Genomic DNA, 19,060 nt, shown 5'->3' with positions numbered 1-19,060 from the left:
CACCACCATGCCCACTAAGCCATGTCCCAGAGTGCCACATCTACCCGTTTTTTGAACACTTCCAGGGATGGTGACTCCACCACCTCTCTGGGCAGCCTGTTCCAATGCTTGACTACCCTTTCTGTAAAGAAATTTTTCCTAATGTCCAATCTAAACATCCCCTGATGCAACTTGAGCCCATTTCCTCTTGTCCTATTGCTAGCTACTTGGGAGAAGAGACCAACACCCACCACCCTACAACCTCCTACCTGAAGGTAGTTGTAGAGAGCGATAAGTCTCCCCTCAGCCTCCTCTTCTCTAGGCTAAACAACCCCAGTTCCCTCAGCCACTCCTCATAAGGCCTGTGCTCCAGACCCTTCACCAGCCTTGTTGCCCTTCTCTGGACACGCTCCAGCACCTCAATGTCTTTCGTGTAGTGAGGGGCCCAAAACTGGACACAGTATTCCAGGTGCGGCCTCACCAGTGCTAAGTATAGGGGGACAACCACTTCCCTGCTCCTGCTGGCCACACTATTCCCGATACAGGCCAGGATGCTGTTGGCCGCCTTGGCCACCTGGGCACACTGCTGGCTCATGTTCAGCCGGCTGTCAACCAACACCCTCAGGTCCTTTTCCGCCGAGCAGCTTTCCAGCCACTCTTCCCTAAGGCTGTAGCATTGCATGGGGTTGTTGTGACTGAAGTGCAGGACCCGGCACTTGGCCTTGTTGAACCTCATACAGTTGGCCTCGGCCCATCGGTCCAGCCTGTACAGGTCCCTCTGCAGGGCCATCCTACCCTCCAGCAGATCGACACTCCCACCCAGTTTGGTGTCGTCTGCAACCTTACTGAGGGTGCACTCAATCCCCTCATCCAGATCATTGATAAAGATATTAAACAAGACTGGCCCCAAAGCAGAGCCCTGGGAAGCGCCGCTCATGACCGGCCGCCAACTGGACTTAACTCCATTCACCACAACTCTCTGGGCTCGGCCACCCAGCCAGTTTTTTACCCAGCAAAGAGTATGTCCATCCAAGCCATGAGCTGCCAGCTTCCTAAGGAGAATGCTATGGGAGATGGTGTCAAAGGCTTTGCTTCTGTTGCCTAGCTCCCCAGACCAGCTCATCACAGTATCAGATGAACACCAAAGCTGGCCCAAGTGAAGCAGTGAGAACACATTGGCAGAGAAGGGATGAAATGACCCTTTCAGACGCAGCTAAGTGTTAATTCACCTTAGCTTTATCATCAACCTTACTACAGGTTAACACTTACCAGGACTGCAGGAGTAAGCCAGTTTTGATTAATTTTTTAGGGTCTGAGAACAAAAGCTGAAGCAAACAAAAAACACTGATAAAATACGTGAACAGTTTATAAGGTGAAGTACCAATGAAATGAGGAGATGGGTAAATGGAGACTAGAAATGCTGCTGTAGCTGAAAACCAAAGAGGTAAGAAACCTCAAAAGCTGTCAGTAAAGCTGCAAGAGTGACTTTATTTTACTAGTCTTTCCCAAGTGATCAGCAACTTCACATTTGGTTAATAACTTCTAAGGATAGCCAGGACCCCCACAATCAAATCCTAAGGGTGAGGCTTCACAAGATAACTGAGCCAATCTAAAAGCTGAGTAGCAGTGAAAGAGATAGTTGCATGCTACCTGTCCTGCCACTTTATCCTGCTTCCTTCTTTCATTGTCTAAGCTGCTGATGAGTCAGGTCAGTTCCCTGAACTGGCAGGAAGGAAAAAATGGAATTATTTTGTTCATTGCTTAGTGAGAAAAACTGACTTACCAATGGCTGTGTGATACTAAGGGCTGTGTGAACAGGCACAATGGAGAGAATCACACAAGTTGGGGGGGGGGGGGGGGGGGGTTGGGGGGTTGGGGAAGAGGATGAAGTTCAGATACTGCCCCTTTGGAAGCAGCAAGCTGTCAGCATGACTCAGTGGTCTCATTCATACTCACCTAATAATATATGCTAAGTGGATGACAGAAGAACATACAAGTTACATCATACTTTAGACATTTCTCTCATTTTTTACCTTCCCTGAAATATCTACATTTGAAAACTTGCTTAAAAAACATTAACTGCTGGATATCTCAGATAAAAACAAAAGCAAAAGCATTTCCCATTTTAATAAGCAATGGTCTTATAGATGGAGAGTGTTTCTGTCAGGAGCCACACCGAAGCACATTCCTTGCTGCTCACCAAAGAGTCAAATCTCTACTCTTCCATAGCACAGCATGTAGACTTTTAAATCCTTAAATGTTCAGCTTCCATTTTTCAATCATTACACTCCAGGAAACCACGTACAAAATGACCCCAACGTTTTCCTTCCTCTTTCAAAACATTTAATAAAAGCTTTATAATGTACAAGGAACAAAAAAAAGCATTTTTACATGGAACATTTGTAGGCCATCTTGGCCCTTCAGTTTTCAGCTTCTCTCATCTGTTCACACTGTGATCTCAGAAACATCTATTGTTATTTATGAACTGCTTTCTTTTTCCTTTGCTCAACTGGATCATTGCACTCCAACGTATGTTTTCTAAAGCTTAATGTGAAGGCAAGTCTCAAAGACAAAAAGTCTCCAGGTGCAAAAATATCTAGGTCACATTACTAGGAGATTCCAATGAGCACAAGTTAGAACTCCCTAATTCTTCCATCCCATTCAACTAAAGTGTTGTAGGGCAAAGATACAAACCTAAGGCATCACTGAATGTTACCATCTTTATTTAACATGCTCAAACATGCATCCCAGGACTTGGAAGAGTCAACAGCCCGCTATTCAAATCTTGCATCAGTCAAAAAAATCACATTACAACTGAACCAACTGGGCCAGCATTACTCAAAATTACTTTTGATACTAGCAGTACAACATAGGACTACAAAGTCCATTGTCGTGGCTCCACACTAAGCAATTATGTAGGGACACCGACACATCTGCACATATTTATAATGATGACAATTACAGCTTTTTGTAGGATTATGACATCATGATATGACCACATCTATTCAGGCTTACTGACTTGATATTTTGCATTACTTTCAGAACTTGGCTGCTCTTGAAATACTTAGGAAAATAAATGAGGTTTTTAAAAGTCCATATAAGGAATACTTTTTATTACAAAAAGTATGTATTTTCTTTAAGATACAGCAGTTCAATCCCAACAGCCTGCTGAGAGTCATGCACAAAAGCAAACACAACCATGGCATTAAATCCTTTACAGTCAAGAAAATTGTTTATTTAATCATATTGAAAAAAAACACTGATGGAACTTGCCATCCATTGGCAACAGCAATCAAATATATGGATCAATTTAACTTACACAACATTCACCTGTGTGACAGTCATTCCCTGACAATGCCTTTGCTGTTACTTTTGTGGAATGAAATCAGAGTAGAAATTTAGATGAAAAAAATGGTGAAAAACAAAAGACCAATTGCAAGTTACATTTATATGCATGCTGATGTTATTTTAGAACATCTGTTATGGACAATGCACAATGGAGCCTTTAAATCATTGAGATTCAGTACTTTTGTACTCTGATCCCAAATCAAAACACCCCAAGAAAACCAAATTGAGCAGAAAGAGCCTTCTAGCCTCAAGTTTACATTTGGGAAATACTCACCAAAGGTTTACTCCAGATTACATCATGGACACTACACTAATCTCTACAAGGTGATGCAAACTGGAACAGGAATGTAACACTGGGAAAGATGGGCCTCTATTAATGAAATAAATTAATAATGTGCATAATAAAGTCAATCAGAAGCACAAACACAAGGGCTACTCAACAAATATTTCAGTCTCACAATTGTTTAAATACTGTCCCAGACAGCTAAGCTATTTGGGTGGGGCGTTTTCAAGAAAATCAGTTGCAACTTCAACTTTTTCCACACTAATCAACTTCAATAGTGGCAGACTAATGTTATTCACAAAAAGAAAATAAACATGCTTAATTTTTTAAATAAAAATAGCAATTGATTTATTAGGAAAACATCCAGCCATTGCCCTAGGACAGCTCATAGTAATTAAACTGTATTGTCACATACCTCACTTCACTGCTACCTCCAATAATAAATGTTGACTAATTAACAACAAACCCCTTTACATGCACATTAATGGTGACATTTTCAAAGGCAGCAGCGGCAGTTCAGAATGGCTGGTCTTTGATAGGTACAAAGAGTGCACAGCAAAGGACCTCACTGCTTAACAGTCTCCCCTTACATACCTATTCTTGTCAGTACAATACCTTCACACATTGGGAACCAAACAAGTGCCAGACCTGCACCCAGCTGTGGAGGAAGAGAGTTAAGAACCCCAACTTGTCCCTAGGGGAAGCGTGGTATCCTTACCAGGTATCAGCATCCACAAAGTTCATGGCTTTGTACCCCTCTTTTCTACATGAAAGCACATTTTTTACACACTTCTGTTGCTGCCTTGTATCTGCCTTTGGATTCCTCAACTATGTTTCAAATTGTTATTGCACCAAATGTAAATGTTTGTTTATTTTCTTAGGTTCCTAATTTTTTTTCTGGTAATTTCTCTCTTTAATTTTTACTCTGACATCTGATGTTTACAGCATCATTTACACAGTTGGGTATTATGATCATCTCTGCTTTTTTTATAAGCAGACCAATACATAAGCTGCAACCTCTCTAAAGTAACCTATAATACTATTATTTTTTTTTAAAAGAGACTTTGTCATATTTCTCAGTGCTTTTTGACATACATGCCATGCTCCCTGAATTTCTAAAGTACATCTAGTATACAGATGGCACAATCACAAACAAATAATCTATCACTTCTGTAAGTACTGGTGTGTAGTACACACCATTGGCAGATTTTTGGGTGCCCCAAAAAGGCAGCACAAATAAAAAGAGCCAAAGCCATTTCTCACACGTAAAAACTGAGGAAAAAATATACAAGAAAAGAGAAGAAAGGAAAAAAAAAAAAGGGACATAGCAGCCAACTTTGTAGTTTTAACTGTTCAGCTAAAGAGTCACTTCAAGAGACCTGGAGCTAAGGTTTAACAGATTAAAAAATCAGGCCCCAAAATGAAGTGAAAATTGTACTCTCTTCATTGCAGGAAATGTAAGGAAAGAAATAGGCAAAGGTCATGAAAAGGAACTGAAAGCAAGAAGGGAGATAATAAAGTAATGGAGGAAAAGTGCTACAGAATGGAATTAAAACTAAGCAAAACAAAGTCCTGACATCAAGTAAATACACACCGATTATCAAGGACCACGAAGTCCTGGGAAAATTACTCTCAGACACAGTTGGTGTTATAAAAACCAAACTGTTACAATGCCACTTCTCAGCCTGTTTTTGCAGTAATTTGTGTTCCCTAGGCTGGAGGATGGTGGTATCTGGAGTGACTACAGGGAAGAGCTTCTCCCAGAAGACACTGGTAATTCTCACTCTCTGTCTTACATTGCGTGTGTTATATGTGTTTTAATAATTAATCCCCCATTTTAAGAAAATAAATTTACAACACTGGTGCCTAATCTTGGAAACTACTTTTAAAAACAATCATTTTATTCAAATTCTGCTGTTTGGCATACTGCTGGGTACATATCACCTTGTGTTTTCAAAACAATACATTAACATACACTGGTCAAGACTAAAAATGAAAGATGATGCTTGAAATTGCCTGGGAGAAGCACTTTACAGAAGCAGTGATTTAACCAGAAAGGGGGTGTCTATTGGCTTCTAATATAGCATGTTTTCTGTCAAAACTGCCAAAATATCGACATTTGGTCTCATATTAGGATCTATAGAAAAGCAGTCAGACTTACAAGTAAGAGGAATCCTCTCTCCTACAGAAAACAGAAACATGATACAAAATGCCAGTATGGTACGTGGGCCTTCAGCACTACTGGCATCCTGGTTCCCCATCTCAAAAGGTTTATATTAGGTACAAAGGCGGCCAACTAGCATCCATCAAGAGCTACTGAAAGGAAAGGGATAACCCCCCAGGGTTCAAGAAGGCCCATGCTGAAAATTTCTGAGAGCGTGAGAATATTCAGCAGGAAGCATCCCTGCACACTCGCCCTCTTCTGTTCTTCCCCAGGGATCCACTCTGGCCGTGGCAGAAAACAGGCTACTGCACAACCCAAAACTTTGGTCTAACTTAGTATGCCATTCTCATGTTCATCGGTGATGTCTGAAAAAACAAACTAAACGTTTCAAAGTTAAGTTGTGACATCTAATTTCAAAAATTTGAGCTTTGAATCCTCTGTGGAAAAAAATCATGTGTTGAAAGAAACACAGGGGAACTGGAGAAGAGAAGCTATCTTTATCATCAGTCACACACAAATATACGATATACAGATTTTGAAACAAATAAAAAGGCCATATTCTCTTAGATTAATATAAATGGTGGATCTCTTCTTCCACCATACTGGATTTTTGCCGTAGTCTAAATCAGTTACTTCACTTGATAAGCAAAACTGTGGCATGTGAAAGCAAGGAAGGCTTTAGACATTTAGATTATGGGACTATGTTGCTTTACCGCTTGCTAATCATTATTCACCGTTTCTCATTAGTAAATTGTTACTATATTTAAATAAATTGTTTGGAAATTGTCAACTGCTTCTTGTTCAGCTTTTACTATAGAAATCAAATTAAACAAGTCAAAAATTTATTAAAACAAAACAAAAAAAGGAAATTACACAGTTGGTGTTGAAATCATCAAAAATGAATAACAAAAGGTCATTTGGTAATTTCAGAAGCAAGCCCAAACACTGGCTTCTTACTAGCATCACACAGTGCAATCAAAACCTCCTGTCAAAACGCAGCAATAACTAGCTTGAATTTATGCTCAGAATTTATGTCTGTTGTGGTGGTTCTTTTTTTTTTTTTTAAGTCTTTATCTCTTGTGAATATGTGTACATTATTCTAAATTCATTTATGACTTTTAAGCAATATAATGGTACACAAAAAATCCTTGAGTGGCTAACTTCCAGCTGCCATTCACAAAGGCAATTAAAGAAAGTCAGGAATACACCCAAGATATTTGCCTCAGGGCAACGAAATTTTTGAAGGCATTACATAAATGCAACGAACTGCATTTGTATGAAAATCCAGATTTTTCTGGATACTACTATGAAAATATTGTAAAGCTGAAGGAGTTTGAAGTATTACTATGGGTAGAACTCAAATTGGTTTGAGTTTTTTTTTAAAGCTATTTCTTCATATTTTTATCTAAATATACTATGTACCTATTTATAAAAAATTTAGTGACAAAATGAAAAGCAGAAACAAGAGCAAGTAACACATATGCTTATTAGATAACTAGAAAGTTAGGATTAATTCAAAAGGGGGAAAAAAAACCAACGATGAAAAATTTTTGTATGTACTTACATATTTAAAATGCTGCTAAGGATTCCTTACAGAATGAAAAGCATCAACAGAAAATACAGAATGAAGGAACCTCTCTTCACACTGCATTCATTTGCCCAGTATCACAAAACACCTTCAGGTAAAAGTAGCATATTGTTTTTTCTGAGCAGTGAGTACCAGTTTGAATAAAGACTCCATTCCTGTATCACACAGTCTCTTGTAGTTAGTTTATAACTACGCAGCAAAAGCTTCAGGAATTACATGATAAAAAGCAACGCATAGCCATATTGGTAGTGAGTTGCAATCCTAAATTACTTCAATACCCGTATGCACGTGAAGTAGGTATATTTTTGCATTGATTTGGTTACATCAGTAAGGAACTCGCAAATGATAGTGGCACAAGAACACTCATTGCTATTACAAGATTTATTCACAAACTAAAATTAAATAAAAACATCATCATAAAGACAATCCTAACTTAAGAGTGGAGGTAAACTGCATAACACATTCTGATTAAGTGTACGCTCTTAGACTGTTTTCCACAGGTAATTGAGCAATCTGATCGTCTTGACAGCTATTTTTCACAGAAGATTTGTTGCAGGTACTTGTAGATTTCACTTTTTGCATTCAATACAGCTGAATATTTATATGACAAATACCTGCACCTAGTCAGGAAACAAAAGTACTATGCAATGTACCCTGAAAAAGTCACAGTTTATTATAATTCCCACAATAAACGCTGAGAAGAAAAACCACAGCAAATTCATTCCAATACAAGGATGGAATTATTTTAAAACAATAACTTCAAATTAAAAAATGTGCAAGAGGAAACTACAATGATCATACTTATTTTATGAGCAGAAAAGACTAATCTTCTTGAATACAATTATCACTTAAATGAGTCATTTGCTCACTCTTTTCTCATATGCATTCATAATAATTCACATCTGTTGCTTCATCCCAGACATAATCAAAAGACAAAGATTGTTTAAGTTATTTCCCCCCCATCACTAATTGTATGTTTCACAGAGTGGGTTTTCCAAATTTAGTATGAAAAGGACACAATCAGATTACAGAATAACCTGTAGAAAAATCCTTCATATCAGTTTATTTAAAAAGCTGAAACACTATTTTAAAATAAGCTTCAGGATGTGTGTGTGGGAGTTGCTATTATTTATGCACTCTCTCAGTAAAGACAACAGCCTTTAACTTTTATTTACCACACTGGTCAACAACTGCTTTTTCACATTATCAGGTTTGCTGAGCAATACCACAACACTGTAATGTCCAGGTTACACATTTAATATACTATTTTTTCTGAAAAATGTGTCAACTGCAATTCATAAACATCCCTACTTGCCAAGTTCAATAGCTTTTACAACACTTACAAAATTCTAACACATCAGAAAAACTTATTTACTGAAGGAACCATCTACAGATACCAATTGATTGTATAGGGCCAAAAGGCTAAACTTTTCACTCTGATTTAAGTGTACTCCCTAAATGAATATCTTCTAAACACGAAACTGTAATTCTTCCAATGACTGCTTTATATCTAAAAATATCACTGCTGAATGCTGCAATTACATTTCTCAGCTGGAGACATCTTTCTACATTATTTTCTTGAATGCATAAGATCCAGGCTCAACAGTGTGCTAATCAGCCGCACTAAACTCTAAATGTGATCTAATTAACTAGAAAACTACTCAGATTTGATTGGTGGGTTTTTTTGGTTTGCTTTTAAATCCAAGCATATCTTAATCAGCTTGTCTGCCCTCCAAAGAAAATAGTCATGAAAAAAGATACGATGTTCAGAGACAAAAAACCCCTATCATTACAAAATATCCTTAGGTCCTGACATCACCTACTTACTCTCAAAATAGCATGCTTGCCCAGTAATTCTTATGGATTTTGACTTTAAAATTTCTAGTCGTAAAACTGCTCAAAGGTAAGAATCACCTACAGCGTATATTCTGGTCACAGTGCAAGCCCTAACCATTTGAACCGCACCTTACAGTTAGTCTGAAATGAACAGGAGAAGCAGCTCCTTGCCCTCAATTCAGTTTGGTGAAGGAAACAATTCTGAGACTCCTGTAAAGCTTGGTTCTCTCCGTACTAGAAAGTTCATTGCACGTACTATGCAGTCCTATTTGAACTGGGTGTGTTCTCTGTCTTAGGTTAGGAAAGATGTATGCATCAGAAGATATTTTTCCTTCCTAGATTAGCAACAACTGTTAGGCCAAATCTCCTCTTCTGCCTCCTCTAAAATTCTCAACGTTTAACAGAGCTTGTAGGAAAGAAGGATGAACACAGCAAGTGACCTCATGAGTAATCTTGTCACTAACTGATTCTTTTCTCTCTCATATCAAAAGTATTCATAACAATACATAAGCTACTAAACTGAACATATGCCATATCTTTTTTTACTCACCTACGCAGTTATCACAAAGGCTGCAATGTGAGGCACGAGGTGGGCGGAAAATCTTGCAAGTAAAACAGTATTTTAGTTTCACTGTCTGTCCATTGATGATCACTTCTTTTGTTCTGGGAGGGGGGCGGTATCCTCCTGAACTGGAGCCATTTGCAATATCTAAACATGGAAATACAACGCATTAAATTTTTCACTTGAGCTATGGCATATGCACAGAGCTGTCCTTGATGGCAACTGATAGCAAGTTTCAAATTTATATTAACACACTTAAAATAAACAACTTTTTTCCTTTCTCATTCCCCTAAAATAATATGTGGGAAAAAGACCATTAATTACAAATAGCATTTATAGCCAATCAATTTGAATTAAAAAAAACCCACCCAAACCCAATTCTCAAATGCTGACAGCGAACTGGATCCCAAAACTCTTACACTCGCATATCCCCTAATAGTTCATAGAGAATACGTTAAAGACAACTATGACTACTGGTGCAGAGTCATAAAACTTGGACAAGTTATCTTTAGGATTTTCCTGAATTTTTTTAGAATCCTGTAATAACAAATAGTCTCTCTACAAGTGCTGCCGAAATTCTACAATCTAATATAGAATCTGCACATTTACTTAAGCAACATCATCTCTGTCATTAGAGCTTGGCCCATGGTAGAAATAAGATCAGTCATCACTGAGATTTCTTAAATGCTGTGATACAATGGAGCACATTCAGAATAGTATTTCTCAGCTCTTGCTGTTTCAAAAGTTTGAAAATCTAACTCAGAGTGTTACTTTTACACATCTCGAAGTTTGTTTGTTGCATAAAAATAGTTTCCAACTACTTCATTTGGTATAAGTGGTGGGGTTTTGGGTTTTGTTTGCTTGCTTTTGTTTTATTTTAGGACATCAGCATTCATTTTTCCAGCAACTAAAGGACTGATTAGGCTAAATCATTAAGGTTCAATTTTGTCCTTTAAATGCTCCCAAGCTGAGTTATACCCTGAAAGTTGAACATGTAAAAGTGGTACCTTTTTCTCAGTTTATCTGTTCTTGTGTAATCACAATCAAATCAAACCACAGAAGCGAGAAAACCTAAATTATTACTCTTGAACAGGCAGAATGATAGGAAAGTAAAACAAGTTATTTTCCAATGTATCAATGAAACTACATTTCGAAGTCAGTCACCTGCACAACTGTGTTTTAAGTTGTCCCCCTCACTTTCACATTGGACAAGCATGGGGCTTGATGACAGGTTACTAAAAGATCCATGACTTGTATTTGAGCTCAGACTGTTAGAAATGTCACCCACAATTACAATTTCTGCCAGGTCTGCAGACATATTTACACAGCCTACAAACTACCCATTTTCCAAGGGGGCAACTAGAAAGCCTCCCACCTAGCAAGGTATTCAAATTAGTGACAGCATAGCTGTGCTAGCAAAGGTGTAATTATACAATATGCTAGATTTGGCAGCAAACATAGCTTAAGAAGTTCCCATCTGCAATGTGCTCACCCGCTCCATAAATATGCATTAATAAAACTATTTGTGGGACACCACTGTAAACTTGACCATTGAAACAAATAGACTTCAGAAAACTTTCTTGGAGAAGAAGGCGGAAGGAAGGGAGCAATAGCTGAGAATGATGGAATCAGGGTGTGAAGCTCCTAAGCATCTGTTATGAGAATGAAGTGGTGAATACCGAAGAAAGAGCAGCTCAGAAGCAGCCTACTAGACCCTGACGCGGTACACATATTTGCTTCTGTTGAATCTAAAGCAACCCCTGCAATGTTCCTGGGATGCTGGGCCAGGTGTTATGATCTGCACGTGGAAGTACGGATTACTGTGTGGCTCCCATAACAATCATTAATACTGATTTTGACCTCAAGGCCAATACTACTTGACAGTATTTTTTATTAAATAAGTATTGCATTACAAGCTACCAGTGTATTTACATGCTGAAGCATAACTAGACAATAAAAGTTGTTTAATGTGCAATATGGACATTATCTAAGTTTCCTATTTTTTTCGTTTTTACAGTTATGTTGTTTAAAAGAAACTCATTAATTAAATGATTGTGATTTCAAAGCACTCTAGCAGGTACAAGAATTTGATGAGGTCAATAGAAATAATTTAATTTCTTCAGATTATAGTAAAAAACTTTTTTCATTTGCTTGCATAACAGTTTATTTGTCCTCATGATGCATCAGTTTGAGTTAAGCAATTTTTGATTTTTGCATTCTAATTCAGAACTAAGCTGAAAAGATGTTCTTCTGAGGGCATAGCACAACTGTGCTTATACTATTTAAAGTGTCACAGAGACATGGATGATTCCTAAATCCAGAAAACAGGGAAGAATTTCTTATAATTCAGAGATTGCATTAAAAAAGCTTCCATATTTACAATGAAAACTTTTTTCTGTAGATCAAGTTATCATAGGCCGCATGAAAAGCTGCAATAAAGAACTTTTCTTCTTTTACCAAATCTTATTATACCTGAATACGTACATAATCATTGAAAGAAAATTACTTAAACCAGTCAAGGTGAATTGTTTAGAAGAAAAATGCTCTTTTTTTCTAATGAAACAGTTATGCATAAAAAATGTACATTGACTAAACCCAGTATTTCCCCACCTTTCAAGAAGTTCAAGAAGTGTACTGTTTCTATTTTATTTTAAAAGGGTCTTTGGCAGAATCTCAAAGGCAACTTCCCTCTTCTCTGGTGGAAAAGGGAGACTACTGACCAGCCCATTATACTTAAAATGCTGGTTTTCTAAGAGGATTTCCTTCCAAACCTTTGCAGGGAAGTTCAAGTTCACAGGGAAGGTGATTCATCCTAGCTCTCTGAGGAAAATTAATCTCAGAATCCAAGGGTGAAAACTGATGCAAATGAAATTAATGAAAACGGTCTTGCTGACTTTCTGTGGAGTCAGGATTTTACCCACAATCCTAAATTGCATAATCAAACCTGAAAGTCCCAGTCTGTTTATTAACATTTTCTTCTGGAAACTAGCAACAGAGCAAGGTCAAACGTGCTTGGATTTAATCAGATTTATCTAACCTAAATGTGCTAAAGTTGTCCTGGTCTCACAGTGATTTTTTCAGACTTCAACTGGAGTGCTCAAACTTGGGTTCTAACACAGTTAAATCTTTTAATATCTTTATATCTTTTAATAGATGCAGTACCTTTAAGGCATAATAAGATTAACCTTTACAGAATCACCTTCCCCAAGTAAACCTCCATTTGACCACTACTTTTTACATTTTTCTCTTCCAATCCGTTACTGATGTAGTAATGCAAGTTATTTTACAAAAAGGCTAAAATTTTCCCGCTAATTGGATTGCCTTCCATCCTTTCTGCTCTGACACATTTTATAACTTCTCTAGCAGTGTTAAATGTTCATGCACTAGATGGGGCTCCAGCATTTTTATTACCCTATTACAAAAACCCCAAACATACAATACATATACTTGCAGGACCAAAGTACCTGAACTGCTGCAAGAAACTCACTCCAAGTATTTAATGAAGATACAGTGCAGTCTAGCAACCTCCTAATGTGACAACAAACTCCACTTAGGTCTCTCAAATTATTATGCTGAAAACAAATGGGAGGTGCTGTTTAGATGAGACACAGAGGCTGGAATTTTGTATACATATCACCAGGATTCTCCTGCTCAATCAAGCATTTGCCTTTTTGGTCAATTTTCCTAAGATCCTAGGACAAACAGCCTCTAGAAGGTCTCTACGTGTTGTGTCTACACAAACTTAACAACCATATTATGCAAGGTTTGCCATCAACTTTAAAGGGTCACAGTTTCAATCTTCAAATATTATCATCAGAAAAGTTAGTAACTTGAAATAGTTGTAATGTTTCCTGCTAAGAAAACCAGATCATGTAATGAAAAAAAAAAACCCAAAACCTTTATGTATGACCTATAACATCTGAAGAACAAAAAAACACCCACATACCCCCCAAAAAAACTCTGCAAAAATGCAACCCCACTCTAAGAAATGTCTTCCTCTGTGTTTAAGCACTTAAATCTAAGCTACATGCTTAACCACTGTGGGCTACAAGAGGAAAGAGTAATTTATTATTTTAGGGAAAAGAACTTAATCAAATAACATTTTCTTGTTTCCAGACAGTAATCTCAGGGACAAACAATACTGGGAACCCAGCTTAGACTGAACCCAGCAGCTGCTAACTGCATTCTTCACATAATTCTTCATCTGATAGCCAACAAGAGATACTGACCAAATATTGCTCCTGACTTCAGATAAAAGACTTACTGTCTCAATTTAAGAAAAACCTATGTATTATTTTCTTAAGAGTAGAATTGCATCATCTTCTTGAAGTCTAAAACTTTATGTGAAAAGTATTCTCCCAGAAAGAAATGTAAGTGCCTTTCTGAGGGAAAGAAGCATAGAGAGTAAGAGCTTTCTGAAAGACTTACCTGATGCACAAAGTAATTTCACTAAATTTATTTTAAGAATGTTGTTTAAAGCATGCAATATCAGTTATGACTATTAGCCTATCAAGTTGGAGAGAAAGCAAAACATACCCACATTGTACCCACAAACGGTATGTATTTGTTCAGGCTATTGTCAATTCTATGAAATGTCTATGCTGTGGCACAAATTTAATTTTATAAGGCTCTAGGAAATCAAATTATGCATTTCAAAACAAATGGAAGACAGGCATGGAACTATGGAGAAGTCCCAAATGTAATCTTGAGCACCAATGAAAATTAGAAAGCCAAGACAAAAACAACTTCCAGAGATGGTGTGTTGGTGTAGCTAATATACTGAATTCAGGGCTTTTGAAAAGGCAAAAGAAAGCAACCAGAAACTGTGAACTGGCCTGAGCTGGTTGTACAGAATAAATTAGGAAGACATACATAAGTTAAAGACAGTTACCCTGAAGAAAAATCTGAAGCATTTCCTTGCTATAGATGGGCCTTTTTAAGGTTGGAAGGATAAACTACCATGATCACCTTTTTATTATCATCTATCCCATTTATCACCTATCCAATGCAAAAAATATTGATACTGTGGAAGAACTGTCAATCTTGTATGCATCAAATGGACAAACACTTTCCCATCTGTGAAACCCATTCTCCTGGGTTTGGTTATCCTTTTAAGCCTTCATATTTAGAAGTTTATTATCCTATAAACATTCTTCCACTTGAGGTGACTTCACACTAAACTAACTACAAGAGACACATATCATAACTGCAAAGAGGTTACAAAAAAAAAGCTGCTCCTAGTTTTCACGTTCCCATAGAAACAACAGCCCCTCTCAATACAGTATTTTATGTGATCACAGAAAACATGCTTATATGCACCATGAAAAGGATGCAACTACCATTGGGGTTGCCCTGGAAAAAAAAATGACTTTTCAATTTTCATGACAGTAATAATCGAAGTAAAAATACTACAACAACAGGTTCAATTTCCCATTTAGGGAAAAAAAAAAAAAAAAAAAAGAGGTCCTGCTGCATTTGACTGAGATTATAGCACTTTTATAGCAAATAACCCTGCATCATCTTCAGTGATTTTGCATTATACAAGCTTCATATATTTAGTTGCTTTTGTTCCATTATCTTATATGAAAAAAATACTAGAGTATTTTAAGACCTGTACTCCTTCCCTCTCTTAGGCCAAACACATATTTCTTATAGGTCACATTTTTTAGACTTCTCTGTTTTGCTGCCTTCCTCTTGAATTTCCACACATGGTGTCAAAAACCAGACAGTGAACTGAGCTCTCATTATCAGTAGGTAGTGCAGAATGTAATTTCTCCTGGTTTATGTAATGACTCTTTTTCTAATGCATCCCCAAAAGAATTTCCCCTCTTTGTCATGATCATCATGATGCTGACTCAAATCTGTTTGTGGATGTTACTCAAGCCCCCTTTTACTGTACCATTCACTACCGAGCTCCCTTTTTGTTAGTATTTGATTTCCATTTGTAATCATGCATTTTGTATCTGTTCCTTAAATTTGCTATGACTATGTAGAGTGGATTACCAAAAAAAACCCCAAACCCAACCAAAACCAAAAAACGAGCCAAGTGCTTGCAAATTCCCCCAACTCAGCATCAGCCTCAGAGTTAAGCATATTCCCATTTTCTTGAGCACGCAATCAGTCTCTGCAAGATCCTACTTGATCACTTACCACTTGCCAGTAGAGTGTCTTTCCAAAAAGTTGCTCACTGACTTTGTGGTAATTTCATCTAGACTTTATTTCCAAAATTTATATAGAAAGAATCCTATGCAGGCCAGTATCAAGAGCTCTATTACAGTCAAAATTTAGCACATCTGCTTCTTCTTTTCCACCAACACAGTTACTCTTTCAAGGAAGGACATCAGTTTGGTTACACTTGATTTGCCCTTGAACTACTTTGTTGCTTGTTTTTAGTCTTAAATGGCCATAAACCCGACCCCCTGCCAGCCCCAATTCTTACAATTTGATCATTTAGCAGTTTGCTCCATGTGTTTCCAGACAGAGAACAGTTTCTAGCAATAGAACAGACAGATTTCTATTAGAGTAGAATATTAGACAGACAGATATAGATACAGTATAGTAGACTGACAGATTTTTCTTTTTCTTTTAACTACTACTACTTTCCCTCTTCTGACCTGCGCTTCCTATCAGCTGGGAAGAAACGTGCACGTTCTTTTCTGAGATCAAAGCAGTGTTGAATCCTTCAGATTGCCCTCTGTTATTTCTCATTTCCCAATTACACAGCATGCCTTCAGCTTCTCTTTCTTCTTCTGACCTCTAACAGAACCTGTCCTGTTGTCTTCTACTGTTCCTTGCTGGTTGTAACTGACTTTACTCCCCTTTTGCCTTTCCAACACTTTCCCTATATGCTTGTGCTACCTCTTTAAACTCACCTTTAGAAACTGTCTCCACTTCTGATACAAGTATCTTTTTGACTGCAATCTTCATAAAACTACAAATACAGACAGAATCGCCTCTTACTATGCTTCCCAACCTTCCTCTGTATGAGGATAGCTTGATGATGCGCACTTAATGTAATATTTTTGAATAAGAGAAGTCCCTTTTGCCTGGTGGACATCCTTAATTTTTTTGCAATTCCTTTCACTTTCTGTTTTGCCATGAACACAGATGGCTGGGCTACTACAACCTCACCAAATCCTCAAGAAACAACTGCTTTCCATTTCTGTATTCTGATGGTGGAAACAGCAGCATCACAGCTCTGTTAGTCTTCCATCTTCACCTGGAAAGAGGTGATAACCTAGATGGAAACATTTCACACTGTCAGCATGACCACCCTGTTTCCAAAAAGTCACCTGAACAAATGGAGTACTGGCAGTTTCTTTAGGTCTTATTTTGAGAACTGTTCTCCTTAATCAGCTCATCCTATTCTACGCTTTCTCACATACAAAAATAAAGTTTAATAAGCTTTAAAAGAACTTCAAAATAGCATTAAATCAGAATTCTGCCTCTTGGGACATAACAGTTTCTCACTGCATTTGTAATAATTTCGTGAGGCTGCTTCCCAAAGAGACAGGTAGGGCAGACTAAGTCTTAAGTATCTACAAACAACCTGAATAGAGTAAAAGCCACAGACTGGATATGTTACATGCACAAATTTTAGAAAAGAAACAATTTGGTAAAGGCATTATTTTCAGGTGATTTATCTGAAGAATCTCTTGCCTTGAAGTATACTACTGTTAACCTTGCACCCCATCTTCAGAAGGCACCTCAAGTTCAAAGGTACAGCAAGTTCCAAGGCCATCAAACCAGAATGTTAATTTTGGATCATGTAGAAGTTTTCTTCTGAATTGCAAGAGCCATCCAGCTTTTCCTGCTGCACAGACGCCACTCCATGAGGATACATCTTTCTAGGGCACATTTAAAAATGTATTTTAACAGTACAAAGATGTTTCTTTCCTTTTCCATTGTTAATTCCAGAATCACAATTTTAGGGCAGAAGGATTTGTTATAGCTACCTAGCTTGTTCTTCTCCACTAATTAGACTTGCCATAAGCCCTCGTGTTTGTGAACTTGAGCCCCAAACTCCACATTTGCTGGCAATATAGTTCCTCACTTCCAGACTCCATTGGCCCTTTTTGGAAGACTACCGGTTTTGCTAATGCTGAAGAAAGGAACTGTCTTTTTTGATCAGCTCAGCAGTCTGAACCTGTGAAGCAAGTCTTGCGCTACCATTTTTAAAAAAAATTTGTAAACACAAGTTCTGAAACTGTCACACATGGAAACATTTTGACTCTCCTAATCAACTTTTTAATACAATCTTTGTCTTTTTTCAGTATCCAATTTACATTTTTCAGTTTGCATTTAGGCAAAACTCTGTATCTGACAGACTCTGTCTTTAAGGAAAAAATTATTATTGTCAGCTGCTTATTTAAAATAATTTATTTCCTGACATAGATCAATGTTTCTTTGAACACAGGGTAAACAAGCAATTCCTTGAACAGGAACCTGTACCTGTATTTTGGACTAAAGCTGGTACCTTATTCTAGGTAAAGGATTCTTTGAACGAGATCGATGAAACTAGACCATAACAGTGATTAGGAAAAGGTGCCAAACGAATGCTTCGTTATATTTTTCCATATTTTTATACTTAAAAAAAACCCCAAAACCCAAAACTCAGTGATTTTTTGTAGCCTGATCTATATAACCTTATTTCTGAGGTTTTCAGATGCTTAAGCAAGATGATTCAACCACTTCTGAAACCCAAATGAATAGCAAACATTTTAATACCTCTATCACATTAGAGAATTTAAATAAAGGAGCCAAAACCTAGCACATGCTGTAGCCTTTGAGCTTAGCACGCAACTTTCTCTGCACAAATTTTGGCAGAAGAAAAGTGGGGGGATAGGGGAGGGGGAGGTCACAGTTCAGATATCCTCAGCAGCAGCTTGTTAAGAGCTACAGAATTAACTTCCAGATTTCTTTACTGCAGAGCACTTCAACTCTGTTTATGAAAAGATTATGAACACTCTATCACTCCAGAGAAACTAAGGATGTCACATTCCAGCAGAACTGGGTTTATTGGAGACTGCTGCCATCAAGCACTCAGGGCAAGAAACCTGGCTTTCCCTCCTACCACCTCCACAAGAAAGAAGAGGCACCTGCCCAACCCAGAAAAAGGAAAAGCTTTAAGGAAATCCCATCACAGAAACACAAGGTGAGTAAAAAGCCAAATGGAAGGAGGAATCAGAAAGAGGAAGGAGTGACAGACAACAAAAGATGCAACCCAGTAGGATCCAGATAAGACCCATGGAGGCAGGGCTGGACAGAAGTATAGGAAAGACTGGGCAAAACTCAGGGTGT

General features: G+C 37.7%; 1 protein-coding gene across 8 annotated transcripts in view; it reads right to left on the bottom strand.

Moving 5' to 3' along the window:
- Window positions 1-19,060, bottom strand: part of ZDHHC14 (zDHHC palmitoyltransferase 14) — a 120,227-nt gene that overhangs the window by 28,231 nt on the left and 72,936 nt on the right. For all 8 annotated transcript variants that reach the window (XR_012830894.1, XM_075706630.1, XM_075706632.1 and 5 more), the window contains exon 3: window positions 9,749-9,907. Coding sequence is in view for 7 of the 8 variants with exons in the window: in XM_075706630.1 (XP_075562745.1) it covers window positions 9,749-9,907 (159 nt within the window). In the remaining variant the exon portion in view is untranslated. The remainder of the gene's footprint in view (window positions 1-9,748; window positions 9,908-19,060) is intronic.

The sequence above is a fragment of the Pelecanus crispus genome, chromosome 3 (assembly GCF_030463565.1).
Source record: "Pelecanus crispus isolate bPelCri1 chromosome 3, bPelCri1.pri, whole genome shotgun sequence".
Taxonomy (NCBI): domain Eukaryota; kingdom Metazoa; phylum Chordata; class Aves; order Pelecaniformes; family Pelecanidae; genus Pelecanus; species Pelecanus crispus.
This window is presented reverse-complemented; position numbering and strand designations above follow the sequence as displayed.